The following is a 26,372-nucleotide window of genomic DNA, read 5'->3' on the forward strand; positions in this document are numbered from 1 at the left end:
GAGGCGGCGGCGGCAGCGGGGGAAGGGGCGGCGGGGAAGGAGCGGCGCGGCGGCAGCATGAAGAGGCGCGGCCGGGGGGGCAGCATGCGCTCCGTGGTGGGGTTCCTGTCCCAGCGGGGCTTGGAGGGGGACCCCCTGCTCACCCACGACTTCCAGCGGCGACGCCTGCGGGGCTGCAGGAACCTCTACAAGAAGGACCTCCTGGGCCACTTCGGCTGTGTCAATGCCATTGAATTCTCCAACAATGGAGGCCAGTGGCTGGTCTCAGGTAAAGCGGGCGCTCCCCGGCCCTCGCCCCCTTCCCACCGCCCCCTCCCCGCGAAGCATCCTCGTCCCCGGCCGCTCCCCTCGGCCCGGGGGGGGGGAGGTGTCGCGGCGCCCGCAGCCGTGCCCGGAGCCGGCCCGGAACTGTGCATCCCGTGTAGGGACCTAAAATGGTTGACAGGTTTTAAATTCTGCAGTTATAACTGGGGAGGGGGTTAAGGGGGGCAGCCCTGGACAAAGTTTTGACGCGAATGTTTCCAAGACACTGGTGGGGGGGGAGGCTGGGGGGTGCCCTTTTATTTGCTGGATCCTTTGGGTTTACCCCCTTTTATATATTAACATACGTATATATATTTGGGGAGGGGACACAAAAGTGCGGGGAGAGCGGAGTGACGTTGGTCAGTGCCTGCCAGGAGTAGGGCCAGCAGTGGTGGCCAGGGAGTGCGAGGAGGGGTGCGTCGAGGCGTGGGGACTGGCACCCCAACCCTCCCCATCTTTTGGGGGAGAGGAGCATTTGTTTTGTTCCTCCTGCCCCCTTCCTCCCGTTCAGGGCGCTGCGGGCAGGGGGACTATTTCGTGGCGATGCTTTCTTTTTGGGGAGGGGGTTAGGGCTGCGCTGCCGCCCGCGGGGCTGGGGGAGGCGTGATGCTGTCAGGTGAGGGCGGCGAGGGCTCGGCATCAGCTGCGGCACCGAGGGGGGAAGGCTGCGGGACTTCGCACCCCGGTTCCCCGCCGGGGAGGGGCTGCGGGGCTCAGCAGCCGCCTGCCCGCCTCCCCCCACCCTGGCAGCGCTCGGCGCAGGTGCTTCTTCCTCCTTCTCCGCCTTCGGGCCCGCGGGGGCGACGGCGGAAAGCGGGCAACTTCAGGCCGGGGCCTGGCCGGGCGCTGCAGGCCGCGCTCTCCTCGGGCGGCTCGCAGCGACAGGCCGGGGAATCGAGGGCCTATCCCGGCCTCGAGGGGCGGCAGCGCTCCCGTGGGGGACCCGGCCTGGACCGGGGTACGGCCCCTCGGGACCGCCGGCCCGGCTGAGGCCGCTGCCGGCGCGGCGTCCGTTGCAGGCCGCGGGGGAGCCCGCCGCCCTCAGGGGAAGGGGGCGGAGGAAGCTCCCCTCCCCCGTGCCCGGGGCCTGCCCTCCCTCTCGCGGCCTAGGCTGGCTGCCGGGCGGGAGGACGGGTCGCGGAGTCGCCCGGTTCTTGGGCACGAGGCCTCGGCAGCTTTGTTGGGAGCGGTCTCTCCCTCTGGGTGACGGCCTCGGGCAGCAGCCCAAGCGTCGCGGTGCTGCTCAGTCTCCCGTGGGTGGGCTGTGAGAAGCGGCAGGGCTGGGCGAGTGGGTAAAGGCACGGCTGGAGGCTGTGCGCTGCCTCGTCTGTGTCTGCTAGGCATCTGACACACAAAGATAGCGGGGATGGCTCCAGGAGTAACGTCGGGATTAGTGAAAAGTTAGCGTGGCTGTTAGCAAGGATGAAATAAAAGCAAAAAGCGTATCCCTGTGGAGTCCATCTGATGTACCAAGACCTTCCTCAATTTAACTTTTTTAACTGAAAAAACTTTGAAGTATAAGTCCGATGACTTCTGGAATAAGCATTACTTGGGGAATCTTGTGTCCATGTGTGTTCACAACTTTTAAAGCATGCATCCATTTGTCATGTGAATGTATGTATGCTTTTGTGTTGGGGAAGTAATGATTCATCTAAAGCTCTCAGATGTGCTAGATCTGGCATGCTGGTTTGTACTGGTCCTTTTCCATCAGCAGGCTATGCATTTCTTGTTCTAAAGTGCTACGAAGAGCACATATCTTATTCCTTTTTATTTTATGTAGTCAGTGATAGAGAAGCCATCAGAGTTTTCAATTCTTGCTCAAGAAAGTCTTGTGAGGCACTTCAAGTCTTGTCATATATCACTGATGCACTTAGATTTGTTGACATCCATCCTTCAGGTAGAAGCAAACAAAGTTGAAGGCTGGAAGGGACTTCAAGAATTAGTTTTGTCCAAGTGCCTGAGTCAAAATAGGGGCAGCAAGATAATGGAGGTGGTTTTCCCATCAGATGGATGTGTAAAGAAGCGATAAAAGGAAGACTTTCAAACCATGTTCGGTTCTTGATTTCTCAACTTCTTTTAAGATTCATATTGTGGACGTTTCCCTTACTGTATAGGAGATGGTACCTTTCAAAACTCCTAAGATGACTAAGTAGTAAAAAAAATGTTCTTAAAAAAATAAAAGAGGAGGGGGTGTTAAGCATTCTCTCCTCCTCTTCGCATTCATTTAAGTTACTTGTGTTAGCAGTGCATGTATTTGGGGTAATTAAGAGCAAACTACCTGCTTAAGAGCCTGACCTTGCAGTGGTGCCCTGAGAAAATGAAAGGTCCTAATTACAGTAACTGCTTTTGACAAAGTTTTGCCTTATCTGTGACCACAAGATCTAGAATGCTTTATGTGACATAGCAAAAACAGGCAGGTGCTTTGTTCATCATTCAAGAATAAAAAGTTAAAAGGCAAAAGATTTATGAATGCTCTTAAATTTTGTGGTTATAAGTACAGGCTTTGTTGATATTACACTCAAAACACTACTTTTTAGAGTCACACTTAATTGTGAAATGCTGAGAAATGGCAAAAACAATGAGAAGGGGTGCTCAGAAGGAAGATAAAGGAGGGGTATAAGCTGCCTCTAATCTGAAGATTTTGTGGAAGTGTTGCTTCAAAAGACTTCCAAATGTAGATAAAGCCTTAGAATAGATGGCATGTGGGTCTGTCCTCCCCCAAAATAGTCAGTGTGCTGAGGTAAGGATGAGATGTTAGATACTCCCATCTGCGCTTGTAGCAGCTAAGAGAGTTAACAGGGATGGATATTGGAGTGTGTGAAAAGGAGAGTGCAAGCAGTCTTTTCTGATGTTCAGTTTTAAGTAATATGTATATTCTCAACATTGAGGAATCTGTCTCAGCTAATTGACTTGTTAACAGCTTAAACCTCATTGGAGCTGTTTTAATAAAGTACAGTGTGTTCCTATTGGCTCTACTGATTGCATTTAAATACTAGCCTGCATCCAAATTAGTGACGTTCTCATCTGTATTGTCTGGAATGCTTTTCTTGAGTATGTGTCCCACTTTTTTTTTCTTTTTTTTTTTTTTTTTTTTTGGACATATCTCCCAGAAGACTGTAAGGCTAATGATTACTGTTTCAGTAAACATTTCAAACTGTTTAAAACTGCTTAAACAGGGTTTACATTACAGATAGTTTTCCTGTTAGGATTTTGGAGTGAATTTCAGTGTAGACAAGCTTCAGCAAGCTTTTTGGAAGCATGTTTAGAAGTTCTTGGTATCCTAACCTCATTAAATCTTGTGTTAGTGATTTCACATTTAATAGTAACTAATTTTGAATAGCACTCTATTTGTTGTTTTGTTTACGAAATTCCTATGTTCTGGATGCATTTGGCCATTTTGGGCACTAGAAAAAAAGTTGAGGTCAGCAAATTAGATGGGCTCTTTTGGCCTGTAGGCTTTTGCTCTGCCTGTGTGGAACTTAACAGTCTCACTTCAGAGAGGGAGAGAAAAAGAAATGTTGATGTTCTAGGGCAGGAGTGCTGTAAGAAGGGACAGGCATAAGGAAATGAATTTAAGAGAAATGAAAAGAGGAAGTGGATACTCAGGAGACAATGTAACAAGTAGAAAAGACCTATTTGTAGAATGACACAAGGGAAGAAGAAAGATCTACAGAAAAGAAATGTGTAGCTGGGGCTGAAATTGTTAAAACTATCTGTTGGATGGAGTTGAAAGATTTAACTGGACACAGTGTCTCGTTGCAACTTTTTATATACTAGGTGGTGGGTTTTTTGTTTTGCTTTTGTTTTTTTTTTGCTAACAGTTTGAGAAACACATGACTGTCAGTGCACGGAAATTAAATTCAGTATGCAACGATAAGTAGCTGACTTCTTCCCTCAGATATGCCAAGCAACTCCTTCTGCAATTTAACTTTAAAAATCGTCTTCATTTAGTTTGTCTAATAAGCTTGCTTTCCCTCATCCTCAAGTTTGGTGGATGAGTCTTTCTGTTTATTTATCTGACATTTTTCATGTTTGCTATCTCTTAGAAACATAAGTATCTTTATCAGAACCTCCTCCCTCTCCCCCCCTCCCAAAGTGTACTTTCAAGATAACCCCTTGGAAATGCTGTAGTCTGAGGTTCATTTAATCCATGCATGTGTTCTTTTTCTCCGTCTCTCCACCTTTTTCTTTCCTCCTCCCTTCCCCCTCCTTCCCAGATAATGTAGAAGTTAATAGCTTCTCCATGATCGTAAATTTATAGGGTTGTAAGCAAGTGTTCGTAGTTCATGTGTCATTTGGTTGCCAGGTAAATCCAAAAGAATATGAGCCTAGCACAGCAGACACAAAAATAGTGGAATATTACTTCTGAATTAAGGAAGTTGTGTATCAAGTATGGTTTAAATAGAGTTATTCCTGATCTTAGCCTTTTTATATAGAGTTCTGAATGAGGAGTCATCTTAGATCCAGTTACTACATAATATTATCATTAATGTCTGAAAAACTAAAAAAAAAAATAAAAAAAATAAAAAAAAATAAAAAAAAAAATTAAAGGTTGTACCTGGAAAGGTGGCAATAATTTCAGAGGATAAGAATTGGATTCAAAATTAAAATATTACCTGGAAAAAATGGCATGCAGCTTGATAGGAACCAGTGCAGAATATTTCAAAAATGTCAACTCCCTAACTGCACCGTGGAAACTTGGCAGTAGTCATACAGAAGAGAATCCAAATATGATGGTAGACCACAGCATAACTAATGCTAGATAAAGCAAGGGAAGTAATGGTTCTACACTGTTTGGCCCTGGTGGGGCCCCAATGCTCCATTGTGGGCACTGAATTTTGGGAAAGATGTGGCCTAGTTTGAGGATATTCATAGGAGAGTGAGAAGGTTATGAGTAGTGATCAGAAGTATAAGAAAATGAAAGCCTGGGAGAAGGGATTTTGTTGAATCTTGCCATTATCTATCAGCGCTCCTTGTTGACTGTTGAGGTCCCAGAAGACTGGAGACTTGCCAATGTGACTCCCATCTACAAGAAGGGTTGTAAGGAGGACCCGGGGAACTACAGGCCTGTTAGCCTGACCTTGGTGCCAGGGAAGGTTATGGAGCGGATTGTCTTGAAGGAGATCACATGGCATGTGTGGGACAACCAGGGGATCAGGCCTAGCCAGCATGGGTTCATGAAGGACAGGTCCTGCTTGACCAACCTGATCTCCTTCTGTGATCTAGTGACCCATCTGCTAGACGAGGGAAAGGCTGTTGATGTAGTCTACCTAGACTTCAGCAAAGCCTTTGAAACTGTCTCCCACAGTATTCTGCAGAAGCTGGCAGCCTGTGGCATGGACAGGTACACTCTTGGCTGGATAAGGAACTGGCTGGAAGGCCGGGCCCAGAGAGTGGGGGTGAATGGAGCTAAATCCAGCTGGCGACCTGTCACAAGTGGTGTTCCCCAGGGGTCGGTGCTGGGCCCTGTCCTCTTCAATATCTTTATTGACGACCTGCATGACAGCATTGAGTGCACCCTCAGATATTGGTGTCAGATGACACCAAGTTGGCTGGAAGTGTCATTCTGCCTGGTGGTAGCGAGGCCCTACGGAGGGATCTGGACAGGCTGGATAGCTGGGCTGAAGCCAATGGGATGAGGTTCAACAAAGTCAAATGCTGGGTCCTGCACTTTGGCCACAACAACCCCAGGCAATGCTACAGGCTTGGGGCGGAGTGGCTGGAAGACTGCATAGAGGAAATGGACCTGAGGGTATTGATGATGCTCAGCTGAACATGAGCCAGCAGTGTGCCCAGGTGGCCAAGAAGGCCAATGGCATCCTGGCCTGCATTAGAAATAGTGTTTCCAGCAGGAAACAGGGAAGTGATTGTCCCCCTGTACTCAGCATTGTACACCTTGAGTACTGTGTCCAGTTTTGGGCCCTCACTGCAAGAAAGACCTGAGGCCCTGGAGCGGGTTCAAAGAAGGGCGACAAAGTTGGTGAGGGGTCTGGAGCACAGGCCCTATACGGAGTGGCTGAAGGAGCTGGGAATGTTCAGTCTGGAGAAAAGGAGGCTCAGGGGAGACCTCATTGCTCTCTATGACTACCTGAAGGGAGGTTGTAGTGACCTGGGGGTCGGCCTCTTCTCTTGTGTAACTGGTAATAGGACTAGAGGGAATGGCTTCAAGCTGCACCAGGGGAGATTCAGGCTGGACATTAGGAAATACTGTTTTTCTGAAAGAGTGGTCAGGCACTGAAATGGGCTGCCCAGGGAGGCAGTGAAGTCACCAACTCTGGAGGTGTTCAAGGAACATTTAGATTTTGTGTTGAGGGACATGGTTTAATGAGAACCATTGGTGATAGGTGGATGGTTGCATTGGATGATCTTGTAGGTCTTTTCCAACCTTGCTGTTTCTGTGATTCTGTGAAAGAAAAGCTAGCTAGAGAGACAAGTCTTAAAACATATAAAAGTGCTTTAATTGTTGTTGCATAAAGTTGTAAACTTCTCTCTCTCTCCACTGGGAATAGGACAAAAATTCTGTCATGAGTTATAGCAAGGAAGAGTTTAGGTGTGGTTTGATCTTAATCTGCTGTAACTCATGTCTACATCCAACAGGGGTGGCCTTTTTTCTCCTCTTCCCTTCATCCTGTAATTCATTTCCTTTTCTTTTCCTCTTGTTTGTAGTGTGGTGCTTGTATGGCTTAAAGTCATAAACAAGTTTGTCTGAAGTATCTGGATAGGTGGAGGATTAGAGAGAGGGTGTTTGTCTGACAGTTGGTTTTCCATCAGGTCAACTTGAAAGTATTTACTTGCTGGCTGCATCAGTGCTTTTTTTGAGGGAGAGAAAACAGCAGGGCACACATGGCAAGGGGGAGTGGGATTATGTGTCACGTCAAACTGTACCCTTGGGCTAGCTATTAGGATAATCTGCCTTATGGCAAGGATAATGAAGCACTGAAATAGGCTGCCTAAGGAGGGTGGTCAAGTCTACCTCAGTGGAGTTGGTTGTGTGTTTTTTTTAAGTGTATATACATCTACTGTGAGTAATTCAGGCAGTCTGTCATTTTGCCTGTGATTGACTTATTGAAATGCCTTCTATACTTTCTGTCACTCTTGTAGCTTCTTGACCAGATACAAGCAATAAACATAATCTTATTTTCCTATTCAGAGCTGTTGCCCACTTGCCATGTTGGTTCTTCAGTGACTGGGCCTGAAGAGGCATACAGGAGAAAGAACTGTAATATCTTAAGCTTTGTCTGCAACTGATAAGGTTAATGCACTTAAACTGCAGTTTAAGTCCTTAGTGGTATGATTTTTATTTTTTTTTTTAAATGCTTCTCTCAACATGTCAGAGTTCAAGTGTGTTTCATAAGCTATGCAGGTCCTGTTAAGGCTAGATTGGCTTTCAGCAAGGGTATGCACTGGCCTCCTTCAAACTTCTGAGAACTACTAAATCAGTTCAGGTAGACTACTATGGGAGTAGAATTCTCGTCCAGAGTTAATTGTGTGTGAATTTACAGATTGCCTGTTCTGAAGGTAGCCAGTTCAGGGAATGTATTAGGGAAGAACTAGCCCAAAAGTGGGGCAAAATTGAATGCTTTGATTTTGAGACTGTGAAGGTAGTGAAATGTTTGTTCTTAAATATATGTCATGCTAACTCATTTTGGATCAGTTTGGTTATTTAAAATAGACATGTTGTGTCTATGCTACTTAAAAACAACGAACCATCATCTCTGATGTGTGGTTTGTTTTTTTTGGGGGGGAGAGGGGGTGTTTTTTGGTTTTTGTGTTTTTTTTTTTTTTTTTTTTTGGAGTGCTGTTTTTACTTTTATTCTCGCAAACTCTTGGGGTATGCAGTAAGCACAAACCATTCTGAAGTGGGCACACAGAGTAAAAGGGTTTTTAATTATTCCCTGAGGTCCTCTTTGGGTTGACAGGAACCAGAAAATTGTCAAGGGTGAACACAATGTTTACTTACTTAGAAATCTATTTCAGAATATCTGTCCTAAGATTTTAAATGAAAGCTTTATTTTTAGCTATGTTGTGCATCCTCTGTCCTGCCTGTGTCTCATCAAGACAGAAAAGGCTAAACATTAACGAAGTATTCCAATGATTTGGGATAGGAGAAGACATGTGTATTTGTTCTTCATTCATTTATTCTTGTTATTTATTTTTAAAATAATAATTGGAATACTCTTCTTCTCTATGTTGAAAGTGATGCGGAAAGGTGATATACTTTTCAGCCTTGCTGACCACAAGTATTTCTTTGGCCAGAGTTCTCTTCCTGACTGACTTCCATTTTACATGTAGGAGCAGGTATGACCAATAATGAACACAGAAGCACTTGGCTAATTAAGTCTTTTAAAATATGATTCCTTTCTGAGAAGTGGCTATGGCATGACATTCTCAGCTGGGTCACACAAACGTGCACTTCTCAAATTGTCAGTCACACAGTCCTGAACAGGAGTATTGAAGTAAGAAGAAAGTGAATCTCTTCCCATTTTGTGGATGTCAAACTTACTTACTTCTAGCACTTTCATAGTTACGTTGTCCCAGGTAACTTTCACAGTTTGAATTATTGGGATTTCAATGAGCAACTACATAGCCCAGTAGGAAAGAGCCTCCAAAATGCTATTAACTATTTAGCTTATGAGTGCTAAAGGATCAAGAAACCCATAAAATAGTCTTCTGTTTGTATCCACACCTGCAAATACTTGCAACTCTTTGTCATTAGCAAACTTCTGAACTTTGTTCAAACATTATTAATGGTATCATAACGTAAGAAAGCAGTGCAGGAAAGTGATTGCCATTACCGTTCTAAACTTGTTGGTAGGTTGCATTCGAATTCTGTGTAGTTAAATATATTTAAATAATATCGTCTTGAAAATCAATGCTAGTATTTTTTAGGTATCTCTTGCATCTTTGCTTGATTTTCTTAACAGAATTCTGAAACACATTCTTTGAAACTTTCTAAAAGGTATTTTTCAGACCACGTGACATCAGGAGCACAAAAATTGCAAAGTCATGGATAAGCGGGACTTAATTTCTGGAAAATTCCCCAGAAGAGCCTGGTACTAAGGTGCTTTCCAGAGATCCCGTATATCTAGTTTGTTGTTTTTTTTTTTTTGAATGTGTAGTAAACCTGTTACTATTGGTATATGCTTACTATCATGTAGTAATACACAGTTAATCTCATTTGGAGAGCGTTGCAGAGTCATCACAACTTTGCACAGTGGTTCCAGTGCTTCTGGAAAGGGTTGAGCGACGTTGAGCTTTACTTCTTGCCCAATTGGTGTGTGTGCACAATAAGTCCACTGTGAATTGAAATTATTTTAATTAATCGCTATTCACTGACCAACTGTACGGAGCAAATGCTGTAGGCATGAATTTTTCTGTAGTTCTCAGGCTTGTAACTTATGTTCCATAACGCATGTGCACTTTGTGTCACATGAATCATAGTTCCTTTCTACAGAGCCATCTCCTTCCGTGTCTTAACATTTTCTTTGCTGTCTCCTTGCGTACCTGTCTTATGCTTCCTTCCTTCCCTTCCTCGATTTCTAACAGATTTTTGTTTCTGGTAGAACTGGCTTGCAATCAGAAGTATTTCTGGAATAGCTGAACTGGAGGCAGAAGGCAATGCATTTCCAACTCAGTTAACATTAGCATTTTGTTAAGCTTTTTTGTCTTACTGAGTATAAGAGGAATAAAACTGAGTCATGAAACTCATGTGCAAGATGATGTGTAAGTGGAGAAGGGGCAGAATTGTGAGTGTGAAGAGCATTCAAGCTCCTAAGCTGTGGAACATGTGCCACTAAAAGGGCAAGCATAATTCTCAGACCCCTGTAGTAGTGAGGCCCTTTGCCTGGTGGAAATCTAAGTGTTTGGGAGCAGAGATTTATTAGGGAGAGTAGTTTCTTATTTGGAACTGTAGGCAACGAGCATTGAAAATAAGAAGGTTGGTTTTTTTTTTTTTTTTTTTTTTTTTTAAGTTATGATCACTTTGATCAAGGCCAAAGACTTTTCTGCACAGGCTGCAATTTCTCTCTCTTATTGTTCTGTATGTTTGTTGAAAACCACAGCAATGATTGTTCTAACTGATGATCTTTTTTGTTTGTTTGTTTGTTTATATCTGGACTAGGTAGGTAACAAAAGTAAATAAGAGTTTTCTGCTGAAGTGAGGTTCCTAAGTTGTTGTGCTATTGGGTAGGAGGACACATAGACTTAAAGCAGGAGTTTAGCAAATTGCCTTGCTATGGTAACAATAAAACTGTTATTATGTTTTGCTGTGAAATGTCTTTTGCAAAAGTCCTGAAAGACAATAGATGCAGTCTGATAGAAGCAGTAGCCTTAAATGTTGCTTATGTTATTTGTCAGATGGTGATAACGTTAAGACCTGGCTGTTGGCAGCTTCTGGAAGTGACCCCTTTGAGTATGACAGTCACTCCTTTATTTTAGTGTGACTGAAGTGGCCATGTATTTCACAAGTCATCAGTTCTGTGTCTTATTATTAGCTCATCTGCAATCGCTGGAGTACAAGTACAGCTTTCTTGTTTCTAGACAGAAAGGAATCTAAGCTTGTATCGATTTAAATTACCATAAATTCCGAGTTTTTCTGGAGACTTCACATTTGACTCTTGTTCTCATTAGTTATCAAATTCATTACAAATCTTTTTATGATGTATTACTTGTTTGCATTCTAAAGTACCAAATCAGGGGGAAGAACACACAATATTAATTTCATGGAGAATGGATAAATGTAACATGCAGCTGTACTGTCTATCAAAGTGATTGTCATAAAATCTCTTAGGAGACTTAAAGGATGAAAGACTGTTAACTTAAGGGATATTTGATATAACTCAGTTCCATGGAAAAAGATCCCAATAAAATCAAATGGTGTGAAATTCTAAAGAAATCTAAATAACAGTAGTGAAGAGTTCTATTTATGCATTTGCCTCTTTGTGGAGTAAAACAGAACAATTTTGATTTCCTTTTGTCTCTGTTTTGTGACTTTTTTCCTTCAGGGTGGGAACTCAAAAGGCACTGAGGTTATGCTTTCAATTGTGAAAAAGGCAGTAAAATGTTTCAAGTGAATCAAGCAAGTTTCTAGTGGTGCTTTTAACTTGTGATGCCTTTCTTTCATTTGTTATTGAAAGGAAGATAAAAAAAAAATTTTGATTCAAAGTTTAAGTATCTTTATTTGAATTTTACGAGGCATCCAAAACTGATGTTCAGCACTATCAAATACAATAGAATCTTCATTTTCTTTTACTTCCTAATAAGCCGTTCCTTATTGCAATTAAAGCACAAACATTATCTAATACTTTTGTTTCTGTTTACCAGATAGAGATGGAGGCACTTAAATGTATTTCTGTGTGAAGTTCTGAACTGAGAACTCATCTTTTACAGTGAGGGCGGTGAGGTACTGGCACAGGTTGCCCAGAGAGGAGGTGCATGCCCTGTCCCTAGAGACATTCAGGGCTAGGCTGGACCAGGCTCTGAGCACCCTGATCTGGCTGTAGGTATCCACGTTAATTGCAGGGGAGTTGAACTGGATGAGCTTTAAAGGTCCCTTCCAACTCTAAGGATTCTATGATTTAACTGCAAATAGGCAAACTAGTAGAAAAAGCATAGAAAGGTAAGAAGCAAGAGAGATTTGAACTTATTTGGCTGTCCTCTTTATCAGGAGTTCACCTCAGAAATATCTGCCTTAACCATTACAGATCTGGAAGTATGACATGACTTGACACGCTTAAGATTCCTGAATGCTTTGACAAAATCTTTTTATGGCCCTATGTCAGTCCCATTACTAATCTATGTGATGGGGGACTTTTAAAAAAACTGTTAGTGGAGATATAGCTGTTGGTTAGAGAGGGGAAAAAAAAAAAACACGCCTGTTTCATGAATAACTTAAGCAATGCTGACAATAAGAAGTTGGTATGGAAGCATTCTGCCAACATGCATATGTTAGTTTGGCATATAACTTATCTACAGCTTTCTGCAGAATTTTACATGCCAGTAAAATTTCAAATCCCCAGGTTGCTATAGCTTGTCAGTATATATTGGCAGAATAGCAGCTTTTTATTCCAAACTTCCTGCTGTTTTCTCTGCTGTCGTTAATATTAATTGAATACCCAGCTTCATGGTGTCTTTATATAAATGCTTATGTATCCAAATTATTACAAGGTGTGATAATTTCTTTTAATGCTAATTAGAGCTTCTTCTATGAGTAACTGCAGAATTAAATAACTTGCCTGTCACCAATTTACACGTGTCTCAAGCAGTAATGTTTCCTTCCTCTCCTCTAGGAGGTGATGACCGCCGGGTCTTACTTTGGCACATGGAAGAAGCCATCCACTCAAGAGTCAAACCAGTTCAGCTGAAAGGGGAGCATCACTCCAATATCTTTTGCCTAGCTTTCAACAGTGGCAATACAAAAGTGTTCTCTGGAGGTAAGAAGGAGCACCTGATTTTGCCAGAGTCTGCATTGTGGTTACCTTCCAGTAGGAGCCAAAAGTGAGATCCTACTCTATAGGGGAAAGGTCTTTTCCATAATCCCCTAGAATTCTGGAAGTGGTGTTAATCATCAGGTCAAGGTTCTTTGGGAACAGGGAAGTCTTTAGCTAGCACAGCATTCTCAACTTTATCATGTTTGTTTGTTTTTTTTTTTCCTTTCCCCAAATCCTGTTGTAGGGGTATTGTGTCACAAGCTGTCATGAGAGTCTTGGGTCCTGTCTTACACATACTTGTGCTGCAGGTTGTGAAACATCATTTTTGTCACTCCTTAACTGTGCTCAGAGCAGATCTTTTATCCTATCTGACATTCTAGCTTGATCCTTAAAACAACTCTGCTGCTACTGACTATAATGTACCCTCAGCTGGCTGTTGCCATCTGTTGATGGGTCATTTTTTCTCAGATCTCATTTCAGTTCCTACTGGTTAAGTGTCTGTCCTTGAGATTTGCTGGAATGTTAGAGTCTAAGTGACCTTGATATATTCATATTTTTTGAATGCATGTTCACATTTAACAAGAAGTTTAATTCAGTCTTTAAGGAAAGTGGATGTATACTTGTTCTAGGATATTAGTCTGAGAGTAGCAGAGAAGGACCTGGGGGGTCCTGATGGATGAAAAACTTAACATGAGCCAGCAGTGTGAACTTGCAGCTCAGAAAACAAATGGTATCCTGAGCTCCATCAGAAGAGGGGTGGCCAGCAGGGGCAAGGGGGGTGATTGTCCCTCTCTACTCTGCTCTTGTGAGGCCCCATCTGGAGTACTGTGTCCAGGTCTGGAGCCCCCAGTACAACAAAGACAGGGAGCTGTTGGAGAGGGTCCAGAGGAGAGCCACGAAGATGATCAGGGGACTGGAGCACCTCTCCCATGAAGACAGGCTGAGGGAGCTGGGCTTGTTCAGCCTGGAGAAAAGAAGGCTGCGGGGTGACCTCATTGCAGCCTTTCAGTGCCTAAAGGGAGCCTACAAACAGGGGGGGAATCAACTCTTTGAAAGGGTAGATAACTACAGGACAAGGGGAAATGGTTTGAAGTTAGGTTGGATGTCAGGGGGAAGTTCTTTACAGAGGGAGTGGTGAGGTGCTGGAACAGGCTGCCCAAAGAGGTTGTGGATGCCCTGTCCTTGGAGGTGTTCAAGGCCAGATTGGATGGGGCCCTGGGCAGCCTGGTCTGGTATTAAATGGAGAGGTTGGTGGCCCTGCCTGTGGAGGGAGGTTGGAGATTCATGATCCTTGAGGCCCCTTCCAGCCCTGGCCATTCTGTGATTCTGTGATAATCCCTATAATTTAGGTTCATTCAACTCTCATTGCTTGGGTAGGTTTTTGGTGTTTTTTTTTTTGTTTTGTTTTTGTTTTGTTTGTTTGTTTGTTTGTTTTTTAAATATATTGGGGTAGGAAGAAGAGTTGAAATGAGAGGAAAGGGAGAGGTGTTTAAGTACTTAAGACTGTCAAAATGCAGTCTGCATCCTTTTCTATTATACTTCTCTGACGTGATTATTTGAAGGATAGAGATTTTTATCTTGTATCAGTGTCTGTCAAATGTACAGTTAGACTTATTTTCAGACATTATCAGACCAGAGCATTTCACTGCCTCTCTGTTAGCAAGATTTTTCAAACTGCATATCAGTGCCTTAAATTGGTTTTAAGGATATGTAAATAGTGGAAACTTCCTCTCCTTTAATGATGCGTTAAAACTATAGCGCCCCTTAGAGGGGAAAAGGGTGAGAGGAAGAGGACATTACGAAGCTTGAGATAGTGTCAAATTTCAGGGATGAAATGATTCAGATGTATTGAAAGCTGAGGTAGAGAGGACCCCAATAATGCTGAATACTGATATCTGTCTTCTGATTCTTGAGACTGCTATTTGTTGTGAGAAACAGCAGTCAGCGCCATCCTCGAATGAGTTTTTGTTTGAGGCCTGCAGTTATTCCAATGAAATATTGCTAGGGGCCATTTTATTTTAGTTTGAATTTAGACAAACCAAATCTTATGTGAATATTCAAGAGATTAACTGGCAGATGAACTGTGATAAATCTTGCTGGAGCAACTGTGATGATACTTTTCCATTTCTAAGTCAACCCTCTCTCCACTGGTCCAAGCTGTCAGATAACATTACCACAGCGGTTAACGCCTGTAGTTACAGATTTGTATAATTGATTATAGTATATTATTGCTAAGATGCCAAATTAGATGAGCTGTGACAGCTGAGGCACAGACAAACTGGCTGTTCTTATCTCTTTCTGCTTCTCTACATACACACGCTCCACCTCTGCCAGAAATTATTTCCATTGGAGGAGTCAGGAACTCTTTCAGCTGCTCCATCAAAATTCACAGAGATCATCTGCCAGGGCTGCAAGTCTGACTCTTGGATCCTCTGTAAAGAGTTGCTTTGCATGGCCCACATGTACCATCTGTTATCTCTCTGTCAGTAAAATGGGGCTGACTCTATTTATTCACTCAAAAATGTTGATTTTTTTTTTTTTTTAAAGGCCTGAAAGAAGAGCAGGTCCTAAAATCTGTTGATTCCCCCCTCTTCTATAAGTTGCTGAAGTTGAAATTGGAATATAACTTCCATGATCTGACTACTACTACAAAAAAATTAGAAATTAAAATATAGAAACTAGCATGAAGGGTACATAACTTCATTCATTGTGTAAATAATATTGCCAACAACTAATAGCTTAGAATCTGATGAGTTTTCTGTCAAAAAAAAGTGAAGGAGAAAAGATTTTCTACTTCAGTATAAATTGAATTCCATCCAAAGAATTTCAAACATCCTTCCTTTGAAGGAGTGGCTGTGTAGCAGGCACCATATTAAGCTGCTTCAATAATGGACGGCTGGAACTGAGTGGATAGTAGTTGCATGTAATCTCAGGAGAAAAAGATACCAAGGAAATTCCTGTCTCTTCTTGATCCATGAACACTGGGAGCAGTGAAACATGAGAGGTGGAAGGTCTCCTCTTGTTAAACAACTTGGGATTTTTTTTTATTTTTTTATTTTTATTTTTTATTTTTTTTTAATTCTAGGTATACACAAAATTGAAATTACAGGGAAATCAATTTTTCTCTGCAGGCGTATTATGACAGCTTAGGACACTTTAACTGTGCTCCTCTATATGTAGTCTGCACTGTTTCATCCTCATAAGTATAACTGGAAGGAATGGCAGATACTTTCTGTCTTTTCAATCATTTTAACTACTGCTATCAAAAGCAGAAATAATATATGGTAAAGTTGCATATAAAATTACAAGGGAATCTTCTTAACTGGAGAAACTAACCTACGTTTTTAATTGATGAAATACATAGACATTAGTGTATTTTTACTAGATATAAATTTTGCCTGTAGCATATAATGGACAGTTTCCATTGCAATTAATGGTTAAGGGACACTTACCCATAAGTGAGTCATTTTTTTTTTATACTTTTTTTTAAATAATTTTTTAATGCATTATACATTTAAAAAAAAATTATATAGAAAAGATGAGCTACTGCAGTAATCCATGGCTGGTACAGTATAATCAGGGCTTGTACAGAGAGCAAGTAGGCATTGAAAATTCTGATGCCTCATTAGTCAGAGAGAAACTTTCTTGTATTTATTCTACTGGGACAAATGAATTGAAAGATAGATGGATGAATGGAAATTGTGTCATATGAACACTTAAAAATCGCAATAGATAGTCTTGCTCCTGAACTTCTGGCTTTAATGTACACTGGAAAAGCTTCACAGCTTGATATCACAACTACAAAGATATACTGAGCATAAAAACTTCTTTTTTTTGTTGTTGATTGGTTGGTTTTGTTTTTATTCTTCAGAATAAAATGTGTGTTTCCTTGATTATTTTTAAACGGTGCCAAATTAAGTAAATTAATATTCAGTGCAGAAACTGGGGGGAAAAAAGTACTTTCCTTCCCTTGAAAAGCACAACAGAAGCCAGTGGAATTACTTTGTAGCTGTGATCTTATTCTGCACGCATGTGATTAGTTACCATTGTATTCATTGGGTGCAATCAAAGAAAAATGACATGATTGTCTGCATACTTGGCTTGGTTTTTGTTAATACAAAAGAAATTGCAATTCATGCTGTCACGTTTGTGCCTTCTGAAAGGTTGCCAAAATCTGAAGGCTGGCAGCATGAGCTGGCATTGTTTGACATGTGAGCCCAATGCATTTTGCTTATGGCACCTTTTTGCACCCTGCATTACCTTCTTAGGAAGCATTCTCAGAGCAATGAGAAAGCTCTCACCTTTGAATGCACCTAAAGGTGTTCTGCTGCCTTGCAGTATATTCTTCTCTTTACTACAGATGTCCTACTCAAGCTCAAACTGAATGAAGGATGAACAGTAGTGCAGTTCAGTAGAAGTATTTGTTAAGCAGTAGAAAATGGAATGCATTGGTGTGTTTGATTGTGACTGGAAATGTCGCAGGAGCTATTCATGAGACTGAGTGCAGAGCTGACCACTCGGCGACAGCACTGATCTTTTGGTTTTAATTTCAAAATAGAAAAAAAATTGAAATTCCCATTCTAAAAATTTTTTCTCACCCGGATGTTTTTTAATCACTGAAACATCATACTAACTGTTTGTATTTCTCTTTATAGGCAATGATGAGCAAGTTATACTCCATGATGTTGAAAGGTAAACAGTAAACACAATTCTTGTTTTTACTGCTTCATAAGCTCCACATTGGAGGAATTTGTTTGGTTGTTGTTTTAATGGTCTGAGAGAAGATCATAGTTTTGATTTAATCCTGAAACGTGCATTTTTAAATTCATGTCTGGAATAAAGTGTTCCTCTCCTCATTTATTAATTTATTTGGTTTCCGCATTATTTTGACCTTGGTAAGGAGAGTGATTATTGAATACATATGCCCTCCTATGGGCCCCATAGCAAGTTTTATGTAGATTCAGAGCCACATTAATCTGGCATATATACAAATATTCTGACACACAGGTGTGTTTTGTTTGTTTGTTTGTGCTGTGGTGTTTTGTTTGTTTTGTCCTTTCCACCCACAAAAAATCTCAATCAAGCAAAAACAATTGAGCCTTGATTACTCAAGACTAGGCTTATTTTATGAAGAAGAAAATCTGTAAGTGAAAACTCTGATCTGTACTCACAACTTCTATAGATTTAAGCATGACCACTGAAATAACATTTACTCAAGAAAATCAAGTATAAAGAAAAAAAACAGGAAGAGAGAAATGAAAGAGCAGAGAAATATAAACCCTTAAACCTTTTTAAATTTCTTAAATCCTGGTTGATATAATCTGGACATACTTCTTGCTAGGTTAGTCTGAATTCATTGTACATCTACGTTCCATCATACATAGTATCTACTTCTCTTGCAAATCTTGGATGAGAGTTGGACAAAAGTAACTTTGCCTTGCTCTTCTAATGCTTTCTAATAATGCTGTTCTGTCTACTTGTCAGTAGGCAGCTGTGCTTGTTTTAATTAAATCTAGAAGTGTCAGAATTTTAGATGCTGATGTTTGTTGTGATTTTTCAAGCTTCTACGAGAACTTTATTGCTGACAATTTTCTGTATATTTGTTCTACTCTTGCTTAGATGTTAAAACAAGTCTTCTTTAATTTTGATGTATTTTTAATGTGCTTTTGTTATCAATTTGTTGTCATTGTATGTTTTTTTTCTCTAACTGTGCTAAGTCTAGTTTTAATCTTATATATAATTCTTCCCTATAAAGCTGCTTGCATGATCTTTTGAATGGAAGGAACCTTTATTAGTCTGACACTAATTCTAATTGAATTTTCTAGAAAGCTGCTCTATTGTCTTATAAGTGTATATATTTAATCCATCAACTGCTTTTTCATTCTTTAAAATGGCTGTTATTGTTTTTCTGGGCTTTCTGTTAATTGCCTGTGGAACAAAACTAGATCTCTCACCAAGAGGAGCAATTTACCATATTGGCAAAACACTGATTTTTGTATGGTGTCATTTTGGTGGAGTATCCAACAGATGTAGAGTCTCTATACAAAGTATATTCTCTAAAGAACATTCCCCGTGCCATGGCTGAAACTCAGACACTTGATTGACTTATTTTTTTGTATTTCTTTCTGCTTTTTCTATATGAGATAAAAGCATGGGTCTGATTTATCCTGGAGACCCAAGTAAACCTATCTGAAGAGTCAGCTGGAAAGTTATTCTTTTGTGAACTTTGGCAGAACTTTTGGGTGATACAGAAGCCTGTATTAATGAATCAACTTCTGTATTGTTTTCCTTACCAGTCTAAGCACTATAACCTTGACCTCTTGGTCACTCTACATGGCTTTTCATTGTGGTGGTAGGTTTTTGGTTTTTTGGGGGGGGGGCTTATCCCAATTAAACACGAGGATCTTCTTATATAAATGTACTTTATCACTATTACCATATAGGTAAAACTGTGTCTTTCTTCCAGCACCGAGACCTTGGATGTGTTTGCCCATGAAGATGCAGTGTACGGCCTTTCAGTGAGCCCAGTTAATGATAACATCTTTGCCAGTTCATCAGATGATGGCCGTGTTCTTATCTGGGATATCCGAGAGTCTTCTCATGGAGGTGAGATATTCAGAGAAAAGGATCATGGATGTGGAAAGAACTAGGGATATGGACAAGGCAGGGAAAGCAAAAGCTATTTTTATCTGGATTATCAAAGAAGAGAATGTTGGAGAAGGGTGAAAATAATGCGTAATTCTTATGACCCATTTTAGGTAAACTGTAGTTTTTACAGTTCATTGTTACTGTCCTAAATGACTTCATAAAGAACCTGCACATAGCAAAGGGTAGCATAGAATTTGGTATGGAATAGGTTTTAACTTGAGTTAATGAAGCAGTGTTTCTTCAATAAAAAAACATCTAGCAAAACTTGAAACCAATTAGGAAAGTGGGTCAGGTGTTTGTTTTAGAACATCGTTTTTGTATGTAGCCTGGGATAAAAAAAATTTTTTTGGAAGTTCAGGAAGCTATTACTTTCATTTGAAAAACTTTCCAGAGCTAATTATAGATTTCCCCATTACACTAGTGATTGCTTTTGTGTGTTTTCTGGTTCTCTTGTGATGTGTAGGCAAAAATTGACAGAGCAAAATCAGTTTATCTGGAAAAAAAAAAATGTTTTTGCATTAATGTGGAAACTTAGAGCCCTTATGACATAACAACTAAGGAGCTTAATTTTTATACTTCAACCTTAATTTTCTAAAACGAAACTGAGTACTGTTGGTTTACATAGCAAACCTGCTGCTTCTCAAAATGGTTAACAATCTGGGTGTTAGTGGTTTGCTATTTTTCGTTTGTTTTAGTTTTTCTCCTGGAGAATCTCAATTTAGCTCTGTATTTACATAATTCTGGAGTGAAATACTTCAGTACATGACTATGTCAGTAAATTAAGTTATGTATTCACCCCTTCCTAAAGAGCACAAAGCTGATAATTAAAAATGAGCAGTCTGCAGGCATACAGAATCTGGTTCCCTTCCATCATAGCTAAAGAGGCATTTCTTCTGTAAGATGACTAAATACAATTGCCTCAGTTTGTGGATTCTGTTGGTCTTGCAAGAAAGTTTTTTGTGGCAATTTGTTTACATTTCTCAATGAGTCAAACTTCCTGTTTAGCTGAACTAGGGTTTTTGGTTGGTTGTTGCTTTTTTTTCTCTCCCTCCCTCCCCCCCCCCCCCCCATCTAATTTCTGAGTCTTACTGTGAATTCTGATTCTGTTGTGTGGTTGCTATACCCTTTATCTCTGTCCCATCTGATAATTTTATTAATACTTCTGAAAAACACTCAGATGTGGGACATTTAATAAGAATGTCCACAATGTACAAAGTACATTCTCTGAAATGTACTAGTACATTTCCTCTTGCTCAGAAATCCCTCACTATTGCAGTGAAGTGGTGTCTTCTCTTCAGCCAGTTGCTTACCCACCATAGAACTCCCTTTACCACTCCCAACTGCCTGTAGTTAAACGTATACCACGTGTGAAATGTAGCCCTGATTAGAACTGCCATATTTTCCCTAAGTAAAAGGTCACTTGTATTTTCAAAGGAAGAGCTAAATTAGTCTGATGTGGCTGTTCTAACTTTGATAAATCCAAGTCTCTCATTTCATCCCCATTTTTCTATTTTTATAATATCCAGGTGATTAGACTAGGCACTTACTGTGGCTTCCAAGTTAGAAATGGCAAAATGTTACTTACTGCATTCTCCTGAGCTCTGCATTATAAAGATCTGTTAGGAGAGCTGCCTATTGTTGACAGTTGGTGGAAGTGGACCCTACTTGAATTCATCTGTATGAAACTGTTCAGTATTATAAGTTAATGCATGATCTCATCTAAGTTTTTGAAATTGTATGGAACAATGTTTGCCCTTCTTTCTTACAATTAAACCTTTCTACTGCTTTACTATTGCTGAGACTTTTAATCCAAATTCTTCTCCAGTGGAAAATAGTGTGAAATAAATTTAGCTGTAGTATGTCAGGGGTTCTTTGAAATAGTGTCTTAGGTTCTTTGAACCCCCCTATTTTTTGTTAAAGTGACTTAGTTAATGCCTTGTTAGTTTGGCTGCTGTAATATCTCTTTAATTTGTCAGGCTGAAAGGCATCTTTTGCTATGTGGTTGATATGTGGTTCCAGGCTATTTGAAATACAGGTGTGAAGGTGTAGCAGAGCATAAGAGAAGGATACAAATGGGGGCTGGACTGTCTCAGTTGTTTGCTATGCAATAGTTTCAGGTATTAGGGTATTTGGGAGGATTGCCTGAAACATGTCTTAATAAGAAATGTGAGTAAAGAAAATGATGCACCTTAGGAGGTGCTGGTGGGGCTAAAGGTGCCTGCACACAGTGACCTAAATAGGGGTAGTTACAGTCTCCTAAGCACATGTGCAACACAGTGATTGCATCAAACAGTGAAGTGGTGAAGACTGGCATAGCCTTGTTTCTTAGTTGAGTGAAAGCATGGCAGCATGCCACAAAAGAGGTGCACAACAGAGACTTAAGCTATGCCTAAAGCAATAAAGTTAGCAGAAGGATACAGAAAAGGATGACAAAGTCAAGGCTTTTTCCCACTCTTTGTAGAGGCAGCGTTTAGATGGAATGAATACAGCAGAGTAGCAAGCCAAGCACAGTCTTGTTATCCTACCCAAGCTGAGAGGAAGAGTATGGATGAGCTTGTTTTTAACTCTATATCTGAATAGCAGACCCAACTATTAATGTTTTCGTTAGTGGAGCTCTCTCTCTTCTTGCATACTTGTACAATTGCTGAATAGCACTTTAAAGAAGTCTCTCTTTCTCCAGGGACGGCAACTTGCTTTTAAAGTGCTGTCCCTACAACTTATCTCACTTTTTGTGGTATTATACTCCAACGTAAGCAATTGCTACTATATTTATAGTTTGGGTGATCATTAATGGCTGTGGAGGCTTCCAGACATACGTAGTCTTTGCTAGGAAACTTTGAGAAGTCCCTCACATGATCCTTCTTAGATGACAACGTGGTCATGAACCTTAAGAAGACTCAAATGCTTTATTTTTGTATGTGGCTGTTTTTAAACTCAAAATTTCATAAGCAAAACAACACCTTGAAATCCAGTATGAACCTTTCTGTATTTGTACGAAGTTAATGTACATGTGGGTGGATTTTAAAACCTCAGTTTTTATATTGCTTTGGTTTTGTCAGCTTTAGAAATTGTTTGAGCATGTCTCTATATCTTTAGATCTTGTTATGCTGTTTCCATGCTGAGCTGCCAAACTCATTGAATCAAGCAGTTGTATGCTTTGTTTGTTCTTATGTCTGAAATCACTTTTTCAACAGAGCCCTTCTGCTTGGCACACTACCCATCAGCCTTTCACAGCGTGATGTTTAATCCAGTAGAACCCAGATTACTGGCTACTGCCAACTCTAAGGAAGGTGTGGGACTCTGGGATATTCGTAGGCCTCAGAGGTAAGTTTTGGCTGTCCTGCTTTTAGGCCATGTAATCTTTTTCTCTTAAGAAGTGATGCCACTGTTTTTAAGTTGGGCTATGTGGTAATAAGAAGAGGATGCAAAATGTACTTAACAGCAATGTTAGTAATGCCGAATTAAACTATTTTACATAATTACCCTTTTTACGCATGCTATCTAGTATGGATTGCACGTGGGGCTAGATCTTCAATGTTAAGTGATGTTTTGGAAAGCTACCTGGCCTTGTCATTGCAGGATTAACTCAGGCTGTCAAGTTCTTGTTGTTATGTATAGCATTGGCTTGCTAAGAATAGAAGAAACCATGATGGGGGGTGCTACTTGGCTTACAGTTTGCTTGTTTGTTTCAAACAAACCAACAATATTTGCAGTGGCTGGAACTAGAGTCAGCTTTTTGCACAGCCTCAAAGAGTTTTATATGACTTCCTAGATACCTGGATAATCGGTTTGGCTTCATAGGATTTTAAACAAATTTACATCTAACAAGAATAAGTTTACAGTATGAAATGTGGTTAGACTGGATTCTAAAATGAACTTTGCAATGTCTGATACCGGAGTTAGGTATATATTTTAAGCAAATGATGCTTTTTCTTTTCTCCTTTTTAAAAAAAATATATTTTTACAACTTTTATGTTTGCAAATTCCCAGTTACGAATGGAAACAGATTAATTACAATGAAGTGAAAAGAAAGGAAATCTGTAGGTTTTTTATGATACAGTAGGCTCAACTATTTAAAATCCTCCATAGAATACATCAGATTTTCTGTATATCAGCAAACTTCATGGAATATCTAGAAGATGTGAATCACTAAAAATAATTGAGTTTGTACTGTACAGAGAGAGAAAAAGCAATATCATATGGAGTTGCTTATAACTGGCTTAGAAAAAATCCAAAATGTTTAGGCATCCATTACAACAGCAACGAAATAATGGTTTCAGGGGATTATATTATTCCTAAACTGTAAACATTAATGGTTTGAGTTGAGTTTTGTTTGTAAACTGGAATCAAAACTTGATTGCTGATGCTGGTGACTCTAAAACTCTCTCACTTGTAAATTTTGCCAGCACTCCTGGTACCAGCTGTTGTGCATTCTGCTATTGCATTAAGTTTGATTAAATTAACTAGAAGGAAGGTGCTAGATCAAGGCAAATATAAAATAATTAAATCAATAATGTAATTGAATTGGTAATGCTTATTGGCAAGCAGTTTGTATTTCTTCAGTTTTAGCACATGTATGAAAGACTTGTTAACCTCTGATAAATCTGAATTCTACTGTCTCTTCTTTGAATGATGAAGGGGGTGATGAAAGTTTACCTTAAGCCTTCAGCCTGAGGTTATAACTTTGAATAAATTAAGTGGGTGGAAGTTGTATGCATATGTTTGAGGGACAAGAACTACTTTCTTCTGAGTTTTAATCTGATCAAAGTAAATCTTTCCAATTAAAAATCAAAGTGTTGGTACTGAAACACCATACATTGTAACAACTGTGCTGAAGTTCCTGGGTGGGTAGGTCATGCTGCTTTTTTCCATGTTTAGGGGAATGTTTGCAACACCTCACTTTACAGGTGGATGTACACGACATATAGCTTGCAGTTGATTCTTAACACTGAATTGACAGCATTTGTACCTAAATATGTATAGTCTCTTGTGACTAATGGGCATCATGCCTGCAGCCTTCTCCCTTCTATAGGTCTGAGAAATTGCAAAAAGAATAGTAAGTGCCCTTCTTACATTAAGTGGTATTTGGAGACTTGGACTGAGCAGGCTGTAAATTAATGCAGGTGAAAACAGTTTACTTTTAGCTGTCATCTTCTGGGATGGGCATCAGCTTTCCTCCTTTGCATGACCAGAAAGATGCATAAAACATGTTGAAAAGGGTATCTTTTGGTGGTAGAAAAGAAAGTGGCCTACGGTGCTGTGCTGTCATTACAATTTGATTCCAAGAAACTCTTAAGAAGGAGGAATCTTTGGAATGGGCTGTCCATGTTATGCTGGTTTGCTGCCAAAGCCAAGTCCTCAGATTTAACTAAAATGAATAATCTGCTGATGTAGTTTATTGATCATGGAACTTTGATTTGTAACATATTTGGAGCCAATTCACCTTGTCTGGTAAGGAAGCAATTTTATAATGTATAGATCAGTTAGGGTACAATCCTCATTCCAAACAATGTCAAATGGAAGCCAAAATTCAGATTTTTGTTGTCAGCTCTTAATTTATTACCATCTCTTCTAGAGAAAATATACTGCGAACTTAATTATATTTAGAAAGAAATTTAAAAAACCTATCAAGAGTGAAGTAACCCACATGGTGCTGTAAGTACTTGAGATAAACTTTACATAGAACTGGAGTTGCTATGTGAGTCAATTTTCATCTATTTTCTCTATAAATGGTAATACTGAAAGATACAAAATGTAATTTCAGGTAAGATAAGTTCCAAAAGCCTTCTGATGGATAAGAAATTTTATAGGGGTAAGGGGCTAACAGCCCTGAAGTTCTCCATAATCTCAGAATAAACGGGAAGCTGCTGGTGTAAGTGCATGCCAGAATACTAGCACAGCAAGAAGGGTTACTGCATCAGTTGCTTTTTTTGTTGTCAAGAGTTTGCTAATGGTAGAAATTATCTACTTCTTGTTGTTTTATAGAAGTATCTAAGAATATGTAATGCTATGTAAGGTGTGGGAAGGAAGAGGGGAATACAGACTTTGTTGATGCATGATGTAGAAGTAGTAACTTGCCGGGATTGTTGTAGTACTATGTAATTTATAGTTATAAAATTGCTAGGTAGATCTACACCTTCCCATAGCTATCTTTTTTTAAAAAAAAAAAAGAAAAAATTTTCCATTTCTGTGCATGAAGAGTATTTGTGAGGACTATTCTACACTCTAAGCAGTTAAGGGAACTCCTCTTGATGATCTTGTGGGAATTTTTCAGTCATGTCATTCCACCTGTGGTTCCAACAGAAGTGACTTGGTCAGATAAACTTTAGATGTTTTGTCATAGTGTGTAGCAGTAGGGTTATGATCTGAGGCTGAAGATAGACAGGGGAAGTAGTGCATGTGCTTGTAGAGATTTGCTGTACATTGCCAAAACAGTAATTTCCAGTGGGTTGTGCATATGTACAGCATTCTGCTACAGGAAAAGTGAAACCACTGTAAGTTGTTAGTAATTTTGTGCTAGTAAAGCAATCTGTGTAAACTGATGATGCAGCTCTGGTTTCCCAAAACTACTGCTCCATTTTTTGTCAAATATCAGATGGAAGCAGAGTTAAATTGATATGTGCTCTACTTGGTTTTTTTCCTAACTGGAGACTGTTCTGGGGAATCCTGTGTTTCTACCCTACAAGATCCAGAAAGCAAATGAAAAGCCTAGAATTGTGAGTACCTTGTAATACACTTCACCTAACATGTACTACAGCTGACAGCAGCAGTGCAGTAATACTCTTTGCAGATACAGGTGGGGTTTGATACTCCCACAGGATTCAGCTACCTTGGCTCATTTGAATGGGATCAGGCTTGATGTGAAACTTCTGTTTTTAATCAATAGAGGTCCTCAAGTGACATATAGTCTTTGTTTGATATGATGCACTGTCAAATTAAAAAAAAAAAAAAGGATGATTTGCTGTTATCTTTATAACTTAACGTGGTTGTTGG

General features: G+C 40.2%; 1 protein-coding gene across 1 annotated transcript in view; it reads left to right on the top strand.

Moving 5' to 3' along the window:
* Positions 1-4: 4 nt before the first annotated feature.
* Positions 5-26,372, top strand: part of DCAF5 (DDB1 and CUL4 associated factor 5) — a 69,054-nt gene continuing 42,686 nt past the window's right edge. Inside the window, exons 1-5 of the mRNA XM_085224960.1 lie at positions 5-268; positions 12,591-12,734; positions 17,387-17,423; positions 19,198-19,337; positions 22,574-22,703. Coding sequence (XP_085081086.1) covers positions 58-268; positions 12,591-12,734; positions 17,387-17,423; positions 19,198-19,337; positions 22,574-22,703 — 662 coding nt within the window. The 5' untranslated portion in view covers positions 5-57. The remainder of the gene's footprint in view (positions 269-12,590; positions 12,735-17,386; positions 17,424-19,197; positions 19,338-22,573; positions 22,704-26,372) is intronic.

Source organism: Meleagris gallopavo, chromosome 5 (assembly GCF_905368555.1).
Source record: "Meleagris gallopavo chromosome 5, MGAL_WU_HG_1.1, whole genome shotgun sequence".
Classification (NCBI taxonomy): Eukaryota; Metazoa; Chordata; class Aves; order Galliformes; family Phasianidae; genus Meleagris; species Meleagris gallopavo.